This window comes from Barbus barbus (assembly GCF_936440315.1).
Source record: "Barbus barbus genome assembly, chromosome: 39".
Classification (NCBI taxonomy): Eukaryota; Metazoa; Chordata; class Actinopteri; order Cypriniformes; family Cyprinidae; genus Barbus; species Barbus barbus.
This window is the reverse complement of record NC_136717.1, coordinates 22,031,170-22,056,003: the sequence shown is the minus strand read 5'-3', so window position 1 is coordinate 22,056,003 and position 24,834 is coordinate 22,031,170. Positions and strand designations below refer to the sequence as shown.

The 24,834-nt window shown below is 41.6% G+C and overlaps 1 protein-coding gene across 2 annotated transcripts; it reads left to right on the top strand.

The window, feature by feature from the left end:
- The first annotated feature begins 11,404 nt into the window (after positions 1 to 11,404).
- LOC306858423 (uncharacterized protein) lies at positions 11,405 to 12,831 on the top strand. 2 transcript variants are annotated; one of them, XM_079398968.1, is made up of 3 exons: positions 11,405 to 11,559; positions 11,774 to 12,101; positions 12,176 to 12,831. In XM_079398968.1, exons 1-3 carry the CDS (start codon positions 11,516 to 11,518, stop codon positions 12,497 to 12,499), a joined length of 696 nt encoding a protein of 231 aa, XP_079255094.1. In that variant the 5' UTR covers positions 11,405 to 11,515; the 3' UTR covers positions 12,500 to 12,831. The 2 variants fall into 2 exon arrangements, with proteins under 2 accessions (XP_079255094.1, XP_079255095.1); XM_079398969.1 differs by having other exon boundaries at positions 11,462 to 11,559; positions 11,792 to 12,101; positions 12,176 to 12,781.
- Positions 12,832 to 24,834: the final 12,003 nt, after the last annotated feature.

The following is a 24,834-nucleotide window of genomic DNA, read 5'->3' as shown; positions in this document are numbered from 1 at the left end:
CGACAGTACTGATAGTAACCTTGAACTGATGGTAAAACTAAGGACATTATTAACTGTCTTTACATTTATTTTGAAAGCTAAAGTTGGCGATTACGGAAAGGGGCGTTATATTTCCGACTCGTGCTTGTGGTGTTCGGCCAATCACAATGCACTGTGCCAGTTGACCAATCAGAGCAGATTGCGCTTGTTGGATTGAGAGAGGCGGGGCATAGAGGACCTACAATAATGTACAGTAGCTATTTCAAAAATAATGTGTTTTTCAAACATTAAAGCATGTCAACATATTCTGTTACACCAAATACACAAAATAATGATCTTTAAAAAAAGCATCATATAACCCCTTTAAGGACACCTTATTTTTGTATTAGAGTCCATATGAATGCTTCCTGATCCTTACCCCCTTTATAAAGCCAAATCAACCTTAAAAGTCTGATCAACAGGTGGTTAAATCCCATGCTTATCTGTGTTAACTATATTAAACACAGTGGCCTATTTACTGTACATTTGCCAATAGTGTGCACTCTATCATAGAACCACTGCAATAAAAGCATTTTAACAATTCACTGTCCTGACTCTATAAAGTAATATACTAATACATATACATATATATATATATATATATATATATATATATATATTTATTATTCTCTAAAACGTGGTCTGTTCTTCATTGTAAAAACATAGTTTGACTGCAGTTGAATTATTGCATAAAGTATTTTTGACTACTTTTTGCTTGTTTTGAAGCTCAGCATTTTTGGCATGATTCACTTTAACTTTACATTTAATCATTTGGCAGACGCTTTTATCCAAAACGACTTACAATACGGGAATACAAGAAGTGATTCATCTTGAAGAGGCAATCAGACAGAGGAAGTGCTTGTAACACCAAGTCTCAGTCATGGTTCTAATAAGTACAAGCTAGTAAGGGAGGGAGAGAAAGATAGAGGGAAAGATTAAGTTTTTTTTTTGTCAAGTGTGAAGTCAAGTACTGCCAAAAAAGATGAGTTTTCAGTTGTTGCTTGAAGATTGACAGGGATCCAGCATTCCGGATAGGGGTGGGAAGATTATTCCACCAGCCAGGAATGGTGAACGAGAACGTTCTGGAGGGTGATTTTGAGCCTCTCTGTGAGGCCAACACAAGGCATCGCTCACTAGCAGATCTCAGACTTCTGGAGGGGATGTAGGTTTGTAATAGTGAGTGGAAGTAGGAGGGTGCTGAGCCTGTGGTAGTTCTGTATGCAAGCATCAGTGTCTTGAACTTGATGCGAGCTGCCACTGGTAGCCAATGCAAGGAGATGAAGAGAGGTGTAACATGGGCTCTTTTGGGCTGGTTGAAGACCAGTCGTGTCGCTGCATTCTGAATCATTTGTAGCGGTTTGATTGTGTTTGATGGCAGTCCAGCCAGAAGGGCATTGCAGTAGTCCAGCCTAGAAACGACAAGGGCCTGGACAAGAAGTTGTATAGCATGCTTTGTCAGAAAAGGCCTGATCTTTCTGAAGTTGTGTAGTGCAAACCTGCAGGATCGAGCAGTCTTTGCAATGTGCTCTTTGAAGGTCAGCTGGTCATCAAAGATTACACCAAGATTTCTGACCGAAGTTGATGGGGTAATCATTGATGAGCCTAACTGAATCGTGAAGTCATGCTGTAGAGTCGGAGTGGCAGGGAATACAAGAAGCTCCGTCTTTGCCAGGTTGAGCTGTAGGTGATGTTCTTTCATCCACGCCGAGATGTCTGCCAGGCAGCCTGAGATCCGTTCAGCTACCGCTGGGTCATCTGGTTGAAAAGAGAAATAGAGCTGTGTGTCATCGGCGTAGCAGTGATAGGAGAAGCCATGTGCATGTATGATGGGACCTAGTGATGTAGTGTATGTGGAGAAGAGGAGGGGACCAATCCCTGAGAAACTCCAGTGACCAGTTGATGTGGTTTGGATACCTCCCCAGGCCACCCTGAAAGATCTACCGGTGAGATAGAATTCAAACCAGCGAAGTGGAATTCCAGTGATGCCCAGTGATGAGAGGGTAGAAAGGAGAATCTGATGATTGACAGTGTCAAAAGCAGCAGAAAGATCCAGCAGAATGAGGACTGATGATTTGGAATCGGACTTGACAATTCGCAGGGCTTCAGTGACTGAGTAGGGCTTCAGGAGTGGTCTCTGTTGAATGGCCACTCCTGAAACCTGACTGTTTAGCATCCAGTTTATTGTACTTTGAAAGAAACCGTGAGAGATGATTGAAGACAACTCGTTCGAGTGTTTTCGCTACGATTGGAAGGAGAGAGACAGGTCCGTAGTTTTCTAAAAGAGAAGTGTTTAATGTAGGTTTTTTGAGCAGTGGGGTTACCCGAGCCTGCTTGAATGCTGTGGGGAAGATGCCTGTGAGGAGAGATGTGTTGATAATGTTTGTGAGTGCCGGTAAGAGTGTGGGAGAGATTTTTTGGAGAAGGTGTGAGGGGATTGGGTCGATAGGACATGTTGTAGGATGGCTGGAGAGAAGTTTGTATACTTCTGCCTCAGTGAGGGGAAAGAAGGAGAAGATGGGAGTTAGAGCAGTGGATGTGGTTGATTGGAGGTCCTGTGGAGTTGAGAACTGGTTACTGATTGTTCTAGTTTTGTCTGTGAAAAAAGTGGCAAAGTTGTCAGCGGTTATCGAAGTGGTGGGAGGTGGAGGAGGGGGACAGAGGAGAGAATTAAATGTTCTGACGAGATTACGCATGTCTGGAGCGTTGTTGATCTTGTTGTGGAAATGTGAGGATTTGGCAGTGTGGACTTCAGTAGAGAAAGATGAAAGCAAAGACTGATACCTACTCAGGTCCGAAGGATCGTTTGATTTGCGCCATTTTCTCTCTGCCACTCTGAGTTTGGTCCGATTCTCACGAAGAACATCGGATAACCAGGGGTTAGAAGGGGCAGCCCGTGCTGTCGACTAGACAAGAGGTTAAGGTAGAGCATAAAGTGTCAGGAGCTGCATTCACATCCAGAGATGAGAAATGGGTAGGCGAGGGAAGAAGGGAGGATACTACAGAGGAAAGAATTGAGGGGGAAAGGGAGCGTAGGTTGCGTCGTAAAGTAACCGGTAAGGGAGATGGTGGCACCTGGGTAGCAAAATGTAAAGTAAATGTAATGAAGAAATGGTCAGAGATATGTAGTGGTTGTACCAGAATGTTATCTGTAGTACAATTGCGTGTGTAAATTAAGTCAAGTTGGTTGCCGGATTTGTGCGTGCTAGTAGTGGTGAGGCGTTTGAGATCAAATGAAGGTAGGAGTGACTGGAAGTCTGTAGCATAAGGCCTGTCTAGGTTAATGTTGAAATCGCCGAAGACTAAGAGTGGAGTGCCATCCTCCGTGAAAGAGGACAGCAGCCCATCCAGCTCCTCTAGGAAGGTGGCTAGAATTTGGCCAGGGGGACGTTAGATTACCACAATCTGGAGTTTTATAGGGGCTGTTACAGTAATGGCATGAGATTCAAATGAGTTGAGATTGCCTAGGGGAGAGTGGGTTGAGTATTTCCAATTGTTTGAAATGAGAAGACCAGTGCACCAACGCCAGCCAACTTGCCTTGGGGTGTGAGAGAAAGAGAAATTGTGAGAGAGAGCAGCTGGTGTTGCTGAGTCTCAAGCCCAGGATGCTGACTGTGGATTGTAAGGAAAAAGCAGAAATGAAGTCGGCTTTGTTTACAGCTGACTGGCAATTTCAGAGACCCACAGAGGAAGAAAGAGGTGCAGTGGAAGATGTAGAGATAGGGGGCAGGTTAGCAGGGTTACGTAGCCTTCTGCGTGTGTTTTTAAGAGCGAGGTTGAGAGAGAACCGGAATGGTTTGGAAACACATGAAAGAGGTGGAAGGATAGGGCATAGAAAAGTGTGAGGGAAGATAAAAACGATACTTAAGTGTGTGCTCGGTGTCGTTACTCGGTTAAAGTCACGCAGGAAAAAGTTGTCTGTCTTTACACTCGTTGGTCCTCACACGAGGAGGCTGAGCACGACGGCTGAACTCTTCCGCATCAGCGCTCGGACATCAAATAAATACAGTCTAGGAAACTAGAGTGAAAACAGCTGTGGCCGGCTTCTGATCAGCCCAGCCAATAAGGTTAAAGGACTGCTAATAGCTCAAGATGAAACTAACACTTAGCACAATCACACAGGCTCGTTCTCAGCTGAGGCGCAAATTATTCTAATTACCAGTAAGTGCAATCAAACATAAAAACCTCAACGAAAATGCAGAGTAGAAATAGGCAGGAGACGAACTATTCCTTCCTACCAACAAGTAAATAATTGAAACAACAGAACTGCGACCAAGTATGCCAACACTTACGCGAGCTAGTGGTGGGCAGAGCTAGGCTTCGTGAAACATTGAAGCAGTTGAAGCAAATGTGTCGAGGCTTCGAAACTTTTCGATACCTGTCTCTACAGTGACACCTAGTGGGCATTTTCAAGTATTGCTCTGAAACAGCGTCGACAAAGAAACAATTGAGCAAATTGACGAATTGTAATGTATGTTGTGTCAGTGAAGCCACCAGGTGATATGGGGGAGTGGTTAGTGTGCTCGATTGCAATGATGTCTCCGTGGGTTCGAATTCTGGGTGAAGCAGTCACTTTTACAAAATTATAATAAACAATTAAAATGTGTTTTTTTATTGTTCTCTTCTTGTAAAGTTTTGAAACATAGATCTGACATCTGAATGAACACTTTGTGAATAAGTGTTACTTTGGTAATGACAAATAGACAATAAAATACATCAAGCCACAATGTCTTCCTTTTTTTAAATATAGAGATTTTTATTTAAAAATATTAATTGTTCTGCTGTTGATGAACTTAGCCTACTTCTTTTTTACATAGAATTTCTCCAGCATTTGAAAAAATCCTCTCACAAGGGACACTTGTCGCTGACATGCACAGATACTTTTTAGCTAGAACGTACAGAGTAGGAAAAATAACTGCTCTCTCCTTCCAGTACTTTAGGGGATTTTCCATTCTGGGCAGAAATGCATCTATGAGGTACTTTTTTACTTCCACTGTGGCATCAGCTGTAGCACAGCATGTCGTGTGGGATTCACCTACACGATTATCAAAATGTTCCCATAAACAGTCCTGGCTTTCAGCTGGTGTTGTTGATGATGATGATGGACCTGATGCTGACCATTGTGACTCTGATTGAACAAGTGAAAATAGCAATTAGTTACAAAGTCTAAACTCATGTCACATATGAAGTTACATAATTATGCAGATGATATAACTCCATAAAATTAGATGAAGATTGAAAGTGCTCACCATGAGTTGGTGAGTTTGAACGCATCAGCGAAGCACACTGCAGTGTGAGGTGTTTTTCAGCCTCCTGGCCTTTGGCAGGATTTCCAAAAGCCACAATTTTGAATCTTGGTTCCAGCAGTGTAGCCAATGCCAAGGCTCTGAATGACTCATACCCGCCACATCTGGACTGCAGACCTTCTTGCAGGTGTGAGCCTGTGCAAAACAGGAGCAAACCATATTAATTATATTAATGACAACAATGTGACACTTATTGTCATTGTGACTTACCACAATGGTATGGTCATTGTGGCTTACCTAATTGTACAGTTGTCCTGCTTTGCAAGGCCTATTTTCTCTACAAGCTTGTGCTGCAACATCCTGTAAAGTGGTATGAGTTTTGAGGTGGATACTCTCTGTTCCTCTGACAACTCTGTTGTAAGTTTAAATGGTTGCAGTAATGACAGTGATTCTTGAATTATTTCGTACTCAGAACTTGTCAGCAGAGCAGTATCACAGTTTAAATTGGAAATAGCAGCAGCCACTGGCTCTCGTAGATCATATAAGCGTTGCAGCATGTCAAAAGTGCTGTTCCATCTCGTTTCAACCTCCTGTATCAGTTTCAGAGTTTGTCTGCCCATCAAGCCCTGCATCTCCACAAGTTTGTCCTTTGCTTTGCAGCTGGATCTAAACAACCCCACTATATTTCTGGCTTATTTCATTGATGAGTGGGGTTTCATCTAGGGCCTTTTTCACTATCTGCCATGGATGTTTATGAGTTTCTCTGGGAGAACAAAACGGACTATGATCATGACTGATATGTTGAGGAAAATGAGTGCAAAAGTAACTTGGCCCAATGACCTCAAGAACTTTTTTAATGGGAGATACTCAAGCTACAAAAGTTTTGGTGATTTAATGCTCATACAATTTTTTTTAAAGTAAGAACAAGTAATCAAAGAAAAAAACCACTCACAAGCTGTTTCTAAATTCACTGAAGATGCTTAATATTCTCAATTCCACAGAGTGCGCCTTCCATTTAGCAAACTCCAACTATGAGGAAGTATCTGGAGTTTTAGAAATTACTGGCATACAGTATCATGCTCTCTTATATGTTAGTGTTTGACTTTGCAAAGAGTCACATTTCTGTTTAGTCAAAGTGAGCAGAGATGCTTCATACTTGTATGAACAGTGCAGATAACTGCAGATGGAGCAAATGGAGCCCATCAGTGATGGACAGTGACAAGACATGCTCCATTTAATGAATACAAGAGACAAGCCAAGAAGCAGCAAGTAGACACCATTAGGACTGAACTATATAGTTTTTTGCCTTTTGTTTCATAATAAATTTGATTTATATAACCCTTTTGCAGATTTTTAAAGTGTAAACAGGACAGGCGACAGGTACTATCTACAGAACATACAGAGTTGTAAAATGTAAAAACTTAAGTTTCTTGGAAACAGTAGCCAGTCAGTTGTTTTAACTGTCATATCTGAATTCAGCACATCAAAATACATATTAACACATTTTATATTTGAAGCAGACAACTAATAAAAAATTGTAGACCAGTGTTATTAGAGAGAAGTGTTGCAAATATGCTTCTGTGTGAGCAACTCAGCATTGCATTTTGCAATCGTTTTTCAAGCAAAACTGCTCAACAGTATTGGGATACATGTTCGGGCCCTTTTTGGATACGCTGAAGTTTCTTGCACATTTCTAACAACAGAAACAAAACCATTTACTTCTCAACAGATAACTTATACCCAGTTCTGCACATTCTTTTGCAGTACAGTCACTTTATCCTCCTGAGACCCAGAAAAATACCTTTGTGAATTTAGTATTTTTTTCATGTCATTACTTTGTTTAGAGCATAAGATAAAATGAAAAAATTACATTTTTTAAATATGATATTTTATTCATATGTTTTTATTCACATTGCTGTTGGGACAGCACAAAGTACTAATTGGCCAGATTGTCATAATAATATTGTAACAAAGTCAATAGTCAGGAAGGAAGAGGACGAGGTCGGTTTGGCTGAGACTGGTGTCTTTATTCCACGGTTCGTACAAAACAAAAAGACGCGCTACCAGCGCTCACTATAATACACTGCCCACGCAGTATCAAACGGGCTCTCCAAAACAATCACGGGGTTCCCACCGCACAGTCTCCAGCCACCAGTCCGCCGTCGGTCTCTCTCCCTCTCTGTCCTTTTCCAGGTCCTTTTATGCGGTCTCCCCGCGCCACTTTACTGGAACAAGACACAGGTGTTTGTCATTTACACTTGACCCACTTACTCACCGCTCGTCTCTCAGCTCTCTCTCCCGCTGCAGACCTCGCTGAATCACGCCCCCCTCGCCACATACCCCCACTGCCCGACTCAGGCCGGGGAGCCATCTCCCCCCCCCCATATTTCTGGAGAGGAAGTCAGCCACAGCCATCTGTACACCCGGCCTGTGGACCACCTGGAACTTAAAAGGCTGTAAAGCCAGATACCAATGAGTGATCCGCGCGTTGGTATCCTTCATGCGGTGGAGCCACTGCAGAGGAGCATGGTCCGAACAGAGAGTGAATTCTCGCCCCAGGAGATAGTATCGGAGGGTGAGGACGCCCACCTGATGGCCAAACACTCTTTCTCTATGGTGCTGTACTTAGTCTCTCTCTTCGAGAGCTTGCGACTAATGTACAGCACCGGCCGTTCCTCCCCCTCCACCTCCTGGGACAGGACTGCACCCAGTCCCCTGTCCGATGCGTCAGTCTGCAACAAGAAGGGGAGAGAAAAGTCAGGAGAATGTAACAGCGGCCCGCCACACAGAGCAGCCTTCACCTGGGTAAAAGCCTGCTGACACAGCTCCGTCCACTGAACCGGATCTGGCGCTTCCTTTTTAGTGAGATCAGTCAGCGGGCTGGTGAGGTCCGACTAATTAGGCACAAACCTTCTATAGTATCCCGCCAGCCCCAGGAACTGTCTCACCTCCTTTTTGGTCTTAGGTCTCGGACAAGTTGCAACGGCTGCGGTCTTATCAATTTGGGGACGCACTTGTCCGTGACCCAAGTGGAAACCCAGATACCTGACCTCCACCCGCCCAACTGCACACTTCCTTGGGTTGGCCGTGAGCCCGGCCGCCCTCAGCGCTCTCAGGACAACCCTCACGTGCTCCATATGCCGCTGCCAGTCGTTGCTATAGATGATGATATCTAGGTTCGCAGCAGCATATGCAGCATGGGGCCGGAGAATACGGTCCATGAGTCGCTGAAAAGTAGCCGGTGCCCCGAACAAGCCGAACGGAAGCGTAACAAATTGGTGTAATCCAAACGGCGTTGTGAAAACGGTTTTTTCTTTAGATACCGGCGATAAGGGGATCTGCCAATATCCTTTTGTCAAATCCAGTGTCGAATAAAAACGAGCTGTGCCCAGCCGATCAAGTAATTCGTCGACTCGGGGCATGGGATACGCGTCGAATTTCGACACAGCATTTATTTTGCGGTAATCCACACAGAATCGGACCGAGCCGTCCGTTTTAGGAACTAAGACTATCGGGCTCGCCCAATCGCTGTTGGATTCTTCTATTACTCCCATTTCAAGCATCGCCTCTAATTCCGTCTGAACCACCTTTTTCTTGTGTTCAGGTAAACGATATGGCCGACTGCGTACTACTACACCTGGCTCAGTCTCAATATGATGCTGAATGAGATTCGTTCGACCGGGTAGGGGTGAGAACACATCTGCAAACTCTGCTTGCAACTTGGCCACATCAGTGAGCTGGGAGGGCGAGAGATGATCTCCTCCTGGTGCCAGAGCGAGAGATTGTGTTTTGCCGCTCACTTCTGGCCCGAGGTCATCTTCTCAACTCACCACCGTCACCAGCATCACCGACTCCGCCTCGTTCCATTTTTTTAGAAGGTTGAGGAGATAAATTTGATGAGCCCCACCTCTATCTGTTCGCACCACCTCATAATCGAGATCTCCAACTTGCCGTGTGACCTCAAACGGTCCTTGCCACTTCGCAAGTAATTTGGAACTTGACGTTGGGAGCAACACAAGCACTTTATCTCCCCGTGAAAATTTCCGCAAATTGGTACCTCTGTTGTATGACCGGCTTTGTCTGCCCTGAGCCAGTAACAAATTCTCCCTAGATAGCGGCCCCAAAGTGTGGAGTTTCGTTCTCAGGTCCAGTACATACTGAATTTCATTTTTGCTCTGAGAAGGTCCGTCCTCCCAAGTTTCTCTCAGGACATCAAGAACCCCTCGGGGCTGACGACCATAAAGAAGCTCGAAGGGGGAAAACCCCGTGGAGGCTTGCGGGACCTCCCGCACAGCGAACAAGAGGGGTTCCAACCACTTATCCCAATTTTTGGCGTCTTCGTGAACGAACCTACGAATCATGGTTTTTAACGTGCGATTAAATCGTTCCACCAGCCCGTCCGTTTGTGGGTGATAGACACTGGTGCGGATTGATTTAATGCCCAATAATTCGTACAGTTCGCGTAACGTACGTGACATAAACACATTGCCTTGATCAGTGAGGACTGGCCATTGCGCTCGTGGCCACCCCCCGGTTTCCGCCGTCTTCTCAAAAAGATCGAAGAAAGCCTCGGGGTCATCCTGAGCCCCCATCTTGTTTAACGGCAGGTGGGGGGGTGTGGTCAGCTGAGCGCCTGTTTCTGCCCGGACCTCCCGGTCCATCCAGCTCCGGAACGTCTCGCGGTCCACCTGTTGCACTCGGATGATGGCCTGGAAGCGGTGTTCCTGGTCAGTCTGCATATCCAGCAGCGCCTGATGTTGTTCTTGGTGGAGGACCGCGAGGGACGAGATGACATCCGCAAATGGCGTATTTGTCGGAGTCTGCATGATGGCAACGTCCCTCCTGCTTCCTTCCCGGGTTTCGGCACCAGTGTAACGAAGTCAATAGTCAGGAACGAAGAGGACGAGGTCGGTTTGGCTGAGACTGGTGTCTTTATTCCACGGTTCGTACAAAACAAAAAGACGCGCTACCAGCGCTCACTATAATACACTGCCCACGCAGTATCAAACGGGCTCTCCAAAACAATCACGGGGTTCCCACCGCACAGACTCCAGCCACCAGTCCGCCGTCGGTCTCTCTCCCTCTCTGTCCTTTTCCAGGTCCTTTTATGCGGTCTCCTCGCGCCACTTTACTGGAACAAGACACAGGTGTTTGTCATTTACACTTGACCCACTTACTCACCGCTCGTCTCTCAGCTCTCTCTCCCGCTGCAGACCTCGCTGAATCACGCCCCCTTCGCCACAAATATCTATTTGTTGTGTCTCCAAAAATGTATAATAAACATGCTTTAAGTCCTGGTGTCCACTAATGTGGACATGTATGAAATGATGACCTGTTTCATAACAGGAAGTCATATTTTGATTTGAAACCCCATAACATTTTTCTGAGATGTTGATTTATGACAAACAATTTGAAAATTAATCAGATTAAAAATTCTAATTACAAAATATTATCATATTTCCCTAAGAATGTACAATTTTATTCATTTAGCAGACTCTTTCATCCAAAGCGACTTACAATTGGGGAATACATCAAGCGATTCATCTTAAAGAGGCAAATAGACACAGGAAGTGCTCATAGTACCAAGTTTCAGGCATTGTTCAAATAAGTACAGACAGGGAAAGATTAAGCAAAGAGAAAATACATTTTTTGTTTGTTTGTTTGTTTGTTTTTAGGATGAAGTCAAATAGTGATAAAAGAGATGAGTTTTCAGCTGTTGTTTGAAAATTGTCAGGGAATCAGCATTCCGGATAGTGGGAAGATCATTCCACCAGCCAGGAAAGGTGAATGAAAATGTTCTGGAAAGCAAATGCAAATGAAAAATGGATGTACAATTTTATCACTAAATTAACATGAGCCATCTTTAAAACCAAGGAGAGTTAGTGGTCATAGTGAAACTTCCAAACATTCTCTAAAAAGAATGTGCTCTTTACAGGATATCCAGACTTAAAACGGTGACATACGAGGTCTTAGAGAAATTCACTAAAATATAATGTTCTCTACATAGGCAAAACATTTATTTTTATTTTTTTTTTTTATTCTGTTCCTCTGGTTCCACCGGTTTGCCTACACCACATCTGTACAATTTCCTTAAAACATGACTAAAGAATAACCTATAAATTCCACTAACAACTTCATTGCCCAATCAGCGAGCGCATACAGTATATAAAAGTCTCTTCATGGGAACAGAATGAGACAGTTTGGATTGGAGATCAAGGACGTTGAAGACAACTACCAATCAAGAGACAAGAAACATGAAGACTCTGGCCTTTCTCTGTTTTTGGTTCTTATATTTTAGGTAAGGTCTTAAAGTTTATGTAAATGTAAAAATGTAATGTAAAAACACTTCATCTTTTTAATAAATGGGGATCTTAATATAATGGCTCTTCATTGATTTTCCTTGGCCTTTCGCTGATCAGAAATGCAGGAGAGCTTGTAATGAACTAATCTAGTAACAATTACTAACTATTCTTCTAAATAGTTCGTTTAAAAATGGTTTGTATTTATAACAGGTACGCTCTCTGTAACAGTCCAAATACCAGTTTGAAAACTAAATCTACGACGGATGTTTATGAACTTCTCTGGGAGAACAATATAGACATCGCCTATGAGACGATCCGGGTGGATTTCCTGACACAAATGCAGAATGGCAGCCTGCAGGCAGAGCGATACGTCAACTTCACCATCCAAGACATTAACTATGTACTGAAAGTGACTGAGATGTTGAAGAAAATGAGTGCAAAAATAACTTGGCCCAATGACATGAAGAACTTCTTTAAAGGCAGATACTCAAGCTACAAAAGTTTTGGCGATTTGATGCTCCAACAATACTTTTTCAAGGTAAGAATAGAAAAAAAGACTTTAAATATTTAAAGTTGCTTCTGAATTGACTGAAGATGCTTAATACTCCACAGGGTGAGCCTCCCATTCAGCAAACTCCAGCTATGAAGAAGTATCTTTCGTTCTACAGAAACCTGATGGACAACGAAGAGCCACTGTACTTTGCTGTGGGTCTTCTGCCCTGCTCCAGACTCTGGGTTTGGCTGGGTAATAATCTCAACATTCCTCCAACCAATGCCTACTACACTTGGAAGGTGGGGAATATGGGCGGCAATCCTGAGAAACACTACAAAGCTCTGCTGAATAAGTATCTCAACACTCCTAAGAAAGTGGCGAAGGCTAATGCTGTATTCCGCTCTCAGATGCAGAATGAGTACGATTTCTTCCTCTCATCTTGAGAAAGAAGTGTAGCCAATAGCCTGCTGTCTGAGCAACTCAACAATCCATGAAAACATGATTTGAAATGCTTTGAAAATATTGATATATTTCATTACATTTCATTACATCTTTTAATTAATTGTTTAAAACTATTTTAATCTTTAAGCAAGTCTCATGTAATCTTTTAATCATGAAAAACTGCATGTCCACAGCCATTTTAAACAAATGTAATTCTTTGCTATTATGCCTCAATATTCACTGTCTCTTGTATTACCCAGCAACAATTAAACAATAACACTCTAAATGTCTGATGCACATTACTTTTGAAAGCCCGTCTTAAATCCTAAAGAGGAAAAAAAAATATAACAAAAATAAGCCACATTTGATCTTTTTTTATGTGTTGTTTTATGGTTACTCCTTATTTATTGATTTGTATAATTTAAAAACTATATTTTAAGACAAATACTTAATTTTTCCACATGATCTCTCTAAAATGGCTATGTGGAATTTGTCATTTTTGACATGAAAAAACTAACCAATGCAAGGAACATCAGTTTTTACATACCACTTTTTACTTTAGCTAAAAGAAAATGTCTGCAGTATATATTAATGTTCTGATAAATTGCACATACTTATGTAAGAAGATATTTGACTGTATTATACACATTAACACATAATACACTTTTTTATACATAATATGAATTTTACCAAGAATAATAGAAAATTATAACACTATTCTATAAATGACTACATTAACTATCTGGTTCCACCCTGAAACAAGTCCTCTCTGAATTAGCTTTTTTTTTGCAAATGCTGAACCCCTTACATTTTAATGCCTTTTCAAGCAAAACTGCTCAACAGTATTTAACGACTGGGATACATGGACGTTTCTTGCACATTTAACAGCAGCAACACGTCAATTACTTCTCAACAGATAACTTACACAAAATTCTGCACATTCTTCTGAAGTAACACAATCACTTTATGACATGAACTAATGTGCATCAAGGAAATATTTAGTGCTGGCATCTAAGATGTTTTTTTTTTGTTTGTTTTTCCATTCTGTTCCTCTGGTTCCACCAGTTTTGACAAAAGCAGCAGACTTGGGTTACGTATACTCCACGTCTGTAGAAGTTCCTGAAAACTTGACCTAAGATCTTAGCCTGTAAATTCCACTAACAAAGAGGAAAACAATAGACTGTCATAATTCTCCATTACCCAATCAGCGAGCGCATTCAGTATAAAACTCTCTTCATGACATGGAAACAGGACGGGACAGTTTGGATTGGAGATTGAGGAAGGTTAAGACAACTGCAAATCAAGACACAAGAAACATGAAGACTCTGGCCTTTCTCTGTTTTTGGTTCTTATATTTTAGATAAGGTCTTAATGTTTATTGTCTTGACAATTGTAATTATGATCTGCTGGAGATAGCAAACATCAATTGCAACAATTATATGAACAACTTTGAACTGAATAAGATTCAAAGGGGCACAAATGCAGACTGAGTTAATATAATGGCTCTTCATTGAGTTTCCTTGGCCTTTCACTGATCAGAAAATCTCAAAACCAAAGAGATATTCTTTATCAAAGATAAGACGCTGCCACGCCCCCCTAAAATGGCTCATTCAAACACGCCCCCACATGTCTACGTCACGATGTGGAAATATTTGCGTAAGGCTTGGTTTCAGGGAGAAGCTGTGTGTTTCTAGACGAAAGCAAAAGCACTTTATTTGGCCTTCCGACAGTACTGATAGTAACCTTGAACTGATGGTAAAACTAAGGACATTATTAACTGTCTTTACATTTATTTTGAAAGCTAAAGCTGGCGATTACGGAAAGGGGCGTTATATTTCCGACTCGTGCTTGTGGTGTTCGGCCAATCACAATGCACTGTGCCAGTTGACCAATCAGAGAAGATTGCGCTTGTCGGATTGAGAGAGGCGGGGCATAGAGGACCTACAATAATGTACAGTAGCTATTTGAAAAATAATGTGTTTTTCGAACATTAAAGCATGTCAACATATTCTGTTACACCAAATACACAAAATAATGATCTTTAAAAAAAGCATCATATAACCCCTTTAAGGACACCTTATACTTGTATTAGAGTCCATATGCATGCTTCCTGATCCTTACCCCCTTTATAAAGCCAAATCAACCTTAAAAGTCTGATCAACAGGTGGTTAAATCCCATGCATATCTGTGTTAACTATATTAAACACAGTGGCCTATTTACTGTACATTTGCCAATAGTGTGCACTCTATCATAGAACCACTGCAATAAAAGCATTTTAACAAGTCACTGTCCTGACTCTATAAAGTAATATACTAATACATATACATATATATATATATATATATATATATATATATATATATATATATTTATTATTCTCTAAAACGTGGTCTGTTCCTCATTATAAAAACATAGTTTGACTGCAGTTGAATTATTGCATAAAGTCTTTTTGACTACTTTTTGGTTGTTTTGAAGCTCAGAATTTTTGGAATGATTCACTTTACCTTTACATTTAATCATTTGGCAGACACTTTTATCCAAAGCGACTTACAATACGGGAATACAAAAAGTGATTCATCTTGAAGAGGCAATCAGACAGAGGAAGTGCTTGTAACACCAAGTCTCAGTCATGGTTCAAATAAGTACAAGCTAGTAAGGGAAGGACAGAAAGATAGAGGGAAGATTAAGTTTTTTTTTTTTTTTTTTGAGTTTAGGATGAAGTCAAGTACTGCCAAAAAAGATGAGTTTTCAGTTGTTGCTTGAAGATTGACAGGGATCCAGCATTCCGGATAGGGGTGGGAAGATTATTCCACCAGCCAGGAATGGTGAACGAGAATGTTCTGGTGAGTGATTTTGAGCCTCTCTGTGATGGTACCACAAGGCGTCGCTCACTAGCAGATCTCAGACTTCTGCAGGGGATGTAGGTTCGTAATAGTTAGTGGAAGTAGGAGGATGCTGAGCCTGTGGTAGTTCTGTATGCAAGCATCAGTGTCTTGAACTTGATGCGAGCTGCCACTGGTAGCCAGTGCAAGGAGATGAAGAGAGGTGTAACATGGGCTCTTTTGGGCTGGTTGAAGACCAGTCGTGTAGCTGCATTCTGAATCATTTGTAGCAGTTTGATTGTGTTTGATGGCAGTCCAGCCAGAAGGGCATTGCAGTAGTCCAGCCTAGAAACGACAAGGGCCTGGACAAGAAGTTGTACAGCATGCTTTGTCAGAAAAGGCCTGATCTTTCTGATGTTGTGTAGTGCAAACCTGCAGGATCGAGCAGTCTGGTCATCAAAGATTACACCAAGATTTCTGACCGAAGTTGACGGGGTAATCATTGATGAGCCTAACTGAATCGTGAAGTCATGCTGTAGAGTCGGAGTGACAGGGAATACAAGAAGCTCCGTATTTGCCAGGTTGAGCTGTAGGTGATGTTCTTTCATCCATGCCGAGATGTCTGCCAGGCAGCCTGAGATCCGTGCAGCTACCGTTGGGTCATCTGGTTGAAAAGAGAGATAGAGCTGTGTGTCATCGGCGTAGCAGTGATAGGAGAAGCCATGTGCATGTATGATGGGACCTAGTGATGTAGTGTATGTGGAGAAGAGGAGGGGTACAAGAACCGATCCCTGAGAAACTCCAGTGACCAGTTGATGTGGTTTGGATACCTCCCCTCCCCAGGCCACCCTGAAAGATCTACCGGTGAGATAGGATTCAAACCAGCGAAGTGGAATCCCAGTGATGCCCAGTGATGAGAAGGTAGACAGGAGAATCTGATGATTGACAGTGTCAAAAGCAGCAGAAAGATCCAGCAGAATGAGGACTGATGATTTGGAATCGGACTTGACAATTCGCAGGGCTTCAGTGACTGAGTAGCGCAGTCTCTGTTGAATGGCCACTCCTGAAACCTGACTGTTTAGCATCCAGTTTATTGTACTGTGAAAGAAACCGTGAGAGATGATTGAAGACAACTCGTTCGAGTGTTTTTGCTACGAATGGAAGGAGAGAGACAGGTCTGTAGTTTTCTAAAAGAGAAGTGTTTAATGTAGGTTTTTTGAGCAGTGGGGTTACCCGAGCCTGCTTGAATGCTGTGGGGAAGATGCCTGTGAGGAGAGATGTGTTGATAATGTGTGTGAGTGCCGGTAAGAGTGTGGGAGAGATTTTTTGGAGAAGGTGTGAGGGGATTGGGTCGATAGGACATGTTGTAGGATGGCTGGAGAGAAGTTTGCATACTTCTGCCTCGGTGAGGGGACAGAAGGAGAAGATGGGAGTTAGAGCAGTGGATGTGGTTGATTGGAGGTCCTGTGTGTGTGTGGAGTTGAGAACTGGTTACTGATTGTTCTAGTTTTGTCTGTGAAAAAAGTGGCAAAGTCGTCAGCGGTTATCGAAGTGGTGGGAGGTGGAGGAGGGGGACAGAGGAGAGAATTAAATGTTCTGAAGAGATTACGCATGTCTGGAGCGCTGTTGATCTTTTTGTGGAAATGTGAGGATTTGGCAGTGTGGACTTCAGTAGAGAAAGATGAAAGCAAAGACTGATACCTACTCAGGTCCGAAGGATTGTTTGATTTGCGCCATTTTCTCTCTGCCACTCTGAGTTTGGTCCGATTCTCACGAAGAACATCGGATAACCAGGGGTTAGAAGGGACAGCCCGTGCTGGCCTGCAGGAGAGAGGACAGATGTCGGCTAGACAAGAGGTTAAGGTAGAGCATAAAGTGTCAGGAGCTGCATTCACATCCAGAGATGAGAAATGGGTAGGCGAGGGAAGAGGGGAGGATACTACAGAGGAAAGAAGGGAGGGGGAAAGGGAGCGTAGGTTGCGTCTGAAAGTAACCGGTAAGGGAGATGGTGGCACCTGGGTAGCAAAATGTAAAGTAAATGTAATGAAGAAATGGTCAGAGATATGTAGTGGTTGTACCAGAATGTTATCTGTAGTACAATTGCGTGTGTAAATTAAGTCAAGTTGGTTGCCGGATTTGTGCGTGCTAGTAGTGGTGAGGCGTTTGAGATCAAACGAAGGTAGGAGTGACTTGAAGTCTGTAGCATAAGGCCTGTCTAGGTGAATGTTGAAATCGCCGAAGACTAAGAGTGGAGTGCCATCCTCCGTGAAAGAGGACAGCAGCCCATCCAGCTCCTCTAGGAAGGTGGCTAGAATTTGGCCAGGGGGACGGTAGATTACCACAATCTGGAGTTTTATAGGGGCTGTTACAGTAATGGCATGAGATTCAAATGAGTTGAGATTGCCTAGGGGAGAGTGGGTTGAGTATTTCCAATTGTTTGAAATGAGCAGACCAGTGCACCAACCCCGGCCAACTTGCCTTGGGGTGTGAGAGAAAGAGAAATTGTGAGAGAGAGCAGCTGGTGTTGCTGAGTCTTCTGGACGAATCCAGGTCTCAGTCAAGCCCAGGATGCTGACTGTGGATTGTAAGGAAAAAGCAGAAATGAAGTCGGCTTTGTTTACAGCTGACTGGCAATTTCAGAGACACACAGAGAAAGAAAGAGGTGCAGTGGAAGATGTAGAGATAGGGGGCAGGTTAGCAGGGTTACATAGCCTTCTGCGTGTGTTTTTAAGAGCGAGGTTGAGAGAGAACCGGAATGGTTTGGAAAGACATGAAAGAGGTGGAAGGATAGGGCATAGAAAAGTGTGAGGGAAGATAAAAACGATACTTAAGTGTGTGCTCGGTGTCGTTACTCAGTTAAAGTCACGCAGGAAAAAGTTGTCTGTCTTTACACTCGTTGGTCCTCACACGAGGAGGCTGAGCACGACGGCTGAACTCTTCCGCATCAGCGCTCGGACATCAAATAAATAGTCTAGGAAACTAGAGTGAAAACAGCTGTGGCCGGCTTCTGATCAGCCCAGCCAATAAGGTTAAAGGACTGCTAATAGCTCAAGATGAAACTAACACTTAGCACAATCACACAGGCTCGTTCTCAGCTGAGGCGCAAATTATTCTAATTACCAGTAAGTGCAATCAAACATAAAAACCTCAACGAAAATGCAGAGTAGAAATAGGTAGGAGATGAACTATTCCTTCCTACCAACAAGTAAATAATTTAAACAACAGAACTGCGACCAAGTATGCCAACACTTACGCGAGCTAGTGGTGGGCAGAGCTAGGCTTCGTGAAACATTGAAGCAGTTGAAGCAAATGTGTCGAGGCTTCGAAACGTTTCGATACCTGTCTCTACAGTGACACCTAGTGGGCATTTTCAAGTATTGCTCTGAAACAGCGTCAACAAAGAAACAATTGAGCAAATTGACGAATTGTAATGTATGTTGTGTCAGTGAAGCCACCAGGTGATATGGGGGAGTGGTTAGTGTGCTCGATTGCAATGATGTCTCCGTGGGTTCGAATTCTGGGTGAAGCAGTCACTTTTACAAAATTATAATAAACAATTAAAATGTGTTTTTTTATTGTTCTCTTCTTGTAAAGTTTTGAAACATCGATCTGACATCTGAATGAACACTTTGTGAATAAGTGTTACTTTGGTAATGACAAATAGACAATAAAATACATCAAGCCACAATGTCTTCCTTTTTTTAAATATAGAGATTTTTATTTAAAAATATTAATTGTTCTGCTGTTGATGAACTTAGCCTTCTTCTTTTTTTACATAGAATTTCTCCAGCCTTTGAAAAAATTATCTCACAAGGGACACTTGTCGCTGGCATGCACAGATACTTTTTAGCTAGAACGTACAGAGTAGGAAAAATAACTGCTCTCTCCTTCCAGTACTTTAGGGGATCTTCCATTTTGGGCAGAAATGCATCTGTGAGGTACTTTTTTACTTCCACTGTGGCATCAGCTGTAGCACTGCATGTCGTGTGGAATTCACCTACACGATTATCAAAAAGTTCCCATAAACAGTCCTGGCTTTCAGCTGGTGTTGATGATGATGATGGACCTGATGCTGACCATTGTGACTCTGATTGAACAAGTGAAAATAGCAATTATTTACAAAGTCTAAACTCATGTCACATATGAAGTTACATAATTATACAGATGATATAACTCCATAAAATTAGATTTTAATAAGATTGAAAGTGCTCACCATGAGTTGGTGAGTTTGAACGCATCAGCGAAGCGCACTCCAGTGTGAGGTGTTTTTCAGCCTCCTGGCCTTTGGCAGGATTTCCAAAAGCCACAATTTTGAATCTTGGGTCCAGCAGTGTAGCCAATGCCTAGGCTCTAAATGACTCATACCCACCACATCTGGACTGCAGACCTTCTTGCAGGTGTGAGCCTGTGCAAAACAGGAGCAAACCATATTAATTATATTAATGACAACAATATGACACTTATGGCCAATAACATTGGCAGTATGGTCATTGTGGCTTACCTAATTGTACAGTTGATTCCTGCTTTGCAAGGCCTATTTTCTCTACAAGCTTGTGCTGCAACATCCTGTAAAGTGGTATGAGTTTTGAGGCGGATACTCTCTGTTCCTCTGACAACTCTGTTGTAGCAAGTTTAAATGGTTGCAGTAATGACAGTGATTCTTGAATTATGTCATACTCAGAACTTGTCAGCAGAGCAGTATCACAGTTTAAATAGAAATAGCAGCAGCCACTGGCTCTCGTAGATCATATAAGCGTTGCAGCATGTCAAAAGTGCTGTTCCATCTCGTTTCAACCTCCTGTATCAGTTTCAGAGTTTGTCTGCCCATCAAGCCCTGCATCTCCACAAGTTTGTCCTTTGCTTTGCAGCTGGATCTAAACAACCCCACTATCTTTCTGGCTTTCTGGCGTATTTCATTGATGAGTGGGGTTTCATCTAGGGCCTTTTTCACTATCAAATTGAAGTTATGTGCAAAACATGGGATATGTCGAAGCTTCAGTAGCTGGGCACTTAAGATCATGTTGGATGCATTGCCAGTCACCATACACTGAACTTTGAGCATACACTGAGACATGAGCAAGGTTTTAGCCTCCATGAGATGCTGGGCTGTGTGGGTTTGGTAAAACCTCCTTACACCCAATACAACAGTTACCATCTTTGCTTCTGGTGTAATGTAGTGACAAGTTACACCAAGATATCCCTCCATATTGATGGTTGACCACATATCAGCCGTAAGACTAACAAATTCTGCCTTTTGTAGGTCTCTCGTTGTCTTCTCCTTGGTGCTGTTATACCTTTCAGTGACTATCGTTTTAAGTACCTTCCGGGATGGGAGGACATAGCTTGGATCAAGCTTGTTCACAAAGGCCCTGAAACCCATATCCTCCACAATAGTGAAGGGCTGCAAATCCTTCACCACCATGTCTACAAGAGCCTCATCCAATTCCTTTTGTCTGCCTTATAAAAGAGAAGAGTAAAACTTATTTTCAGTCAAATACATTTAAATTATTTAGATTGAAATAGTCCACAGCTATAAAGACTAATCTGTTGGTTCATTAGTTTGAAACCTTCCTGAACAAAGAAGTGTGTATATACACACACACACACACACACATACATACATAGATCCATACATATATATATATATGTATGAATATAGAACTATATTGAATACATTGGCTAAGTTTGTGAGGTGCTATTTTTAAATATTCTCAGTGAAACTATTTTTAACACGATTGTTAATTGTGATTGGGATGTTAAGTTGTAGGGTTGACATAGGCCTAAGTCTTTTTAAAAATATGGATTTTCTAAACAGTGTCTCAATACTTTGTAATCTGACTTAGATTTCATACAATGCATAGCTTGCTTAGATGGCCCAGCGGTGCCAATAGGCGGCCTAGGTGCAGGAGCAATGTTACCATCCTCTGCACCCCCCAAAAGGGCAGGATGAGTGCTCCTCAAATGGCGCATCATGGATGACGTATTATTACAGTAGGCTAGCTGCCTATCACAATACATCAGTGGGGATTTCTTTAAGACTGCAAGGGAAGCTCGGCTTCCCCTATAATCTCAGTCTCGTTTTTCTTTATGAAGCGAAACAAACTAAAAATACTCCATGAGTTTTGAAAGAGCAAGGTATCATTTGAAACTGCAAAGGGTCTACTTTTATTTGTGTATAGTCATAATAACAACAAAACAATGTGCTTTTAAAAAAATAGAGAAAATAAACAGGGTGCATTCTCTGTGTGCTCTGTAAATAAAACAGCATGAATACAAAAACAAATATTCTATGTTAAAGTAATCCGTATGAAACCAATGCGATGTCAACTCATATCTAATGCTGTCAGCGGAAACAAACAAGTTCATCCCGGATACTTTCTGTTTCTGGAAGAAGATCTGCTGAGAGATATAACCCAGAATTTCTAAATGTGTTGTTGTTTTTCCCCTTCAGAGCACATAAACAATATACACTATGAAAATGCCAGGTGCAAAAGCTTGGAGACAGCATATATAGAAATTAAAACTTTTATTTAGCACACAAGTGATGACAAAGACATGTATCATGTTACAAACGATGCTGTTCTTCTGAACTTTCTATTCATCAAAAAAATAAAACATTCTTCTTAGCTCTTTTCAACATAATAATAAATGTTTTTTAGCAGCAAATCAGAGAATGATATTAGAATGATTTCTGAAGGATCATGTGACTGGAGTAATGATGCTAAAAAGTCAGCTTTGATTGTTCCTAATAAAATGTTTAACTGCACTCACAAGTCAATCTCAAGTTAGTTTGTGTGATAGCTAAATATATACTTAAACTACAAATATATATATATATATATATATTTAAATTTATTTTGTCCTCATATTCTTTCTTGTAACTCTTCCTCTCAGTCACATACTTGACTAAATGGCTCATTATGAAGCTCATTATGAAGCTCATTATGCAGGCCTGTCTTCTCAGGTGTGAATGTGAAGGTTGACGCCTTCTCGCATAGACCCTTTTTAGTCAAAAATTCAATATATTGTTTTTGTGAGCAAATAAACAAGATGATTTTCACATTATTTTGAAGCAAAAATTCTAGGCTACAAGATCTAGTTCTCAGAAGTCTTGTGAACAAATGTTCTGTGTGTTTTTTTATTCAGTGACTTCAAAATGTTAGTTTTTCACTAACCACGCATAAACGTTGTTTTCTCAAAAACAAAATCAAGTACATAAGTGCTGCTAACATATTATTGTAGCCCTGTTTTTGCTGTTTACAGTGTTATTAGACTTTAGCCATTTATATATTTATAAGCAACTGAAAAAAGCACAAATGTCAGGGCATGTCAAAACTTCTCCAGGCCCCCAAAACACCCTCAGACCCCAGAGGGTTAAAGACATGGAGTCGGACAGTGCAATGCCTCAGCTTTACAAACCGTTCTCATTAGTGGCAACAATTGGAGCTACATCTGCAGGTGTAGAAAGGAGCTTCTCCTGTTTAAAGCGGCTCAAGTCCTACACCCGTAACACAATGGGCCAAGGCCGTTTAAGCAGCCTAGCTCTGCTGGCCATTGAGAGGACACTGGTCAAGTCACTGGAAAAGACGCCTAGTTGGTACGACAGGGTCACAGAGCATTTTCTTGAAAATAATTTATGTATAAATAAATGGACAATTTTTATGATGTAGGCCGAAAATTAGCTTCCCCTCTTCGAAAGACCAGCAGCCGCCACTGCAATAATACATCTCACTTTATTTTGAGTTTCCAAATGGAAATGCTCCCACACCACAGAGGGCCGGCATCTCTTGTGTGGAGCTTCCATTATTATGTAATTGCAATATGAAATAATCTATCTATCAACTAGCCTATGATATCCTATCTGTAACATGATGTCACTATCTAACTTATATGAATGTATATGTATGCCTATATGAATGTATCAGTATATCTATCCTAATTATCTGTCAGTGTCTATAGACTATCTATCAATATCTTAATAATAACTTTTAATGTAGCCTAAATATAATTAACCAAATTACACTATAAATATCACTGTATCGCAAAATATCTCTCCTCTCACAAAAACCCACGAAGTGAAGATGCGTTAACTCTACTTTTATACTTTGTGGGAGTTAGGTTGAGACAGATGTGCAATTGTGTGATTTGTACCCGACCCTGTCAATCAAACACGTCTCGAAACACTTGTGACACGCGCCGGAGCTTCGAATCACCATAGTCACGTGACATGGGTGTTTAAAATCACGCTTCGGAGCAGTGTTTCGAAACATCTGCACTTCGGGATCTCGACACCGTGTCGAAACGTCAGTTTCACGTCAGCCATCCCTATCCCACGCACACTTTGCTGAGTATTGTTTGTTTGTTTGTCTGTTGGTTCAATTCCTAGCCTGTTCCTTGTATTTCCTGTCTTGTTCCTTACATAAGAAAAAAAAAACAGCGGTTAGTTGATCCTTTCATGAGGAGTTCGGCGCCACGGCATCTTTGTTTCCAGGTGGAACGTTAAAGAACGCGACACACACGTCTCCCAGAAATCCTGTATAATTCAACCAATCCGATAACGACTTCGAAACTCCTGAAGTGTTTCCACTTTTGTGTGCCATATGCATCAGATGTTTAGCCAACGGTCCGTGGGCGTGACGTCTGAGGCTGAGAATAGGGAAAGCACATCTCACTTTTTCTGCAAAATAAAAAAAATGGACATGAATAATATACATTAATAAAGAAATGACAAGCGGCCCTTTAGTTTGGTTTAAAAACTACCGATATGTGTGTTGGAGCAGGTTTAGAACAAAGCTAGGACAGTTACCCTCCAGGAGCCGAGTGTGATACCCCCGATATAAAGTGTTATAAAAAAAAAAAACTCACAGACTACATTCTACAGAGGATATAGCATAACATATGAATAAAATATCATGTTTCATATTATGCTCTAAACAATGTAATGACCTGAAAAAATACTAAATTCACAGAGGTATTTTTCTGGGTCTCAGGAGGATAAAGTGACTGTACTGCAAAAGAATGTGCAGAACTGGCTATAAGTTATCTGTTGAGAAGTAAATGGGTTTGTTTCTGTTGTTAGAAATGTGCAAGAAACTTCAGCGCATCCAAAAAGGGCCCGAACATGTATCCCAATACTGTTGAGCAGTTCTGCTTGAAAAAGGATTGCAAAATGCAATGCTGAGTTGCTCACACAGAAGCATATTTGCAACACTTCTCTCTAATAACCCTGGTCTACAATTTTTTATTAGTTGTCTGCTTCAAAGATAAAATGTTTTAATTAATATGTATTTTGATGTGCTGAATTCAGATATGACAATTGACAATATGAAAATTCAAACATTGTTATTGCACCAATAATTTAATTTCCACCAATAATTCCACAGATAATTACCGTAAATCTGGTATATTTGCGTGCATCAAAGAAATCCCTGATTACACGCAGGTTATTTCATTTTGCAATTTGACAATGGCACAGACTTCGTTTTTAGTTTGTTTGACAGATGTTTTGCCAAAG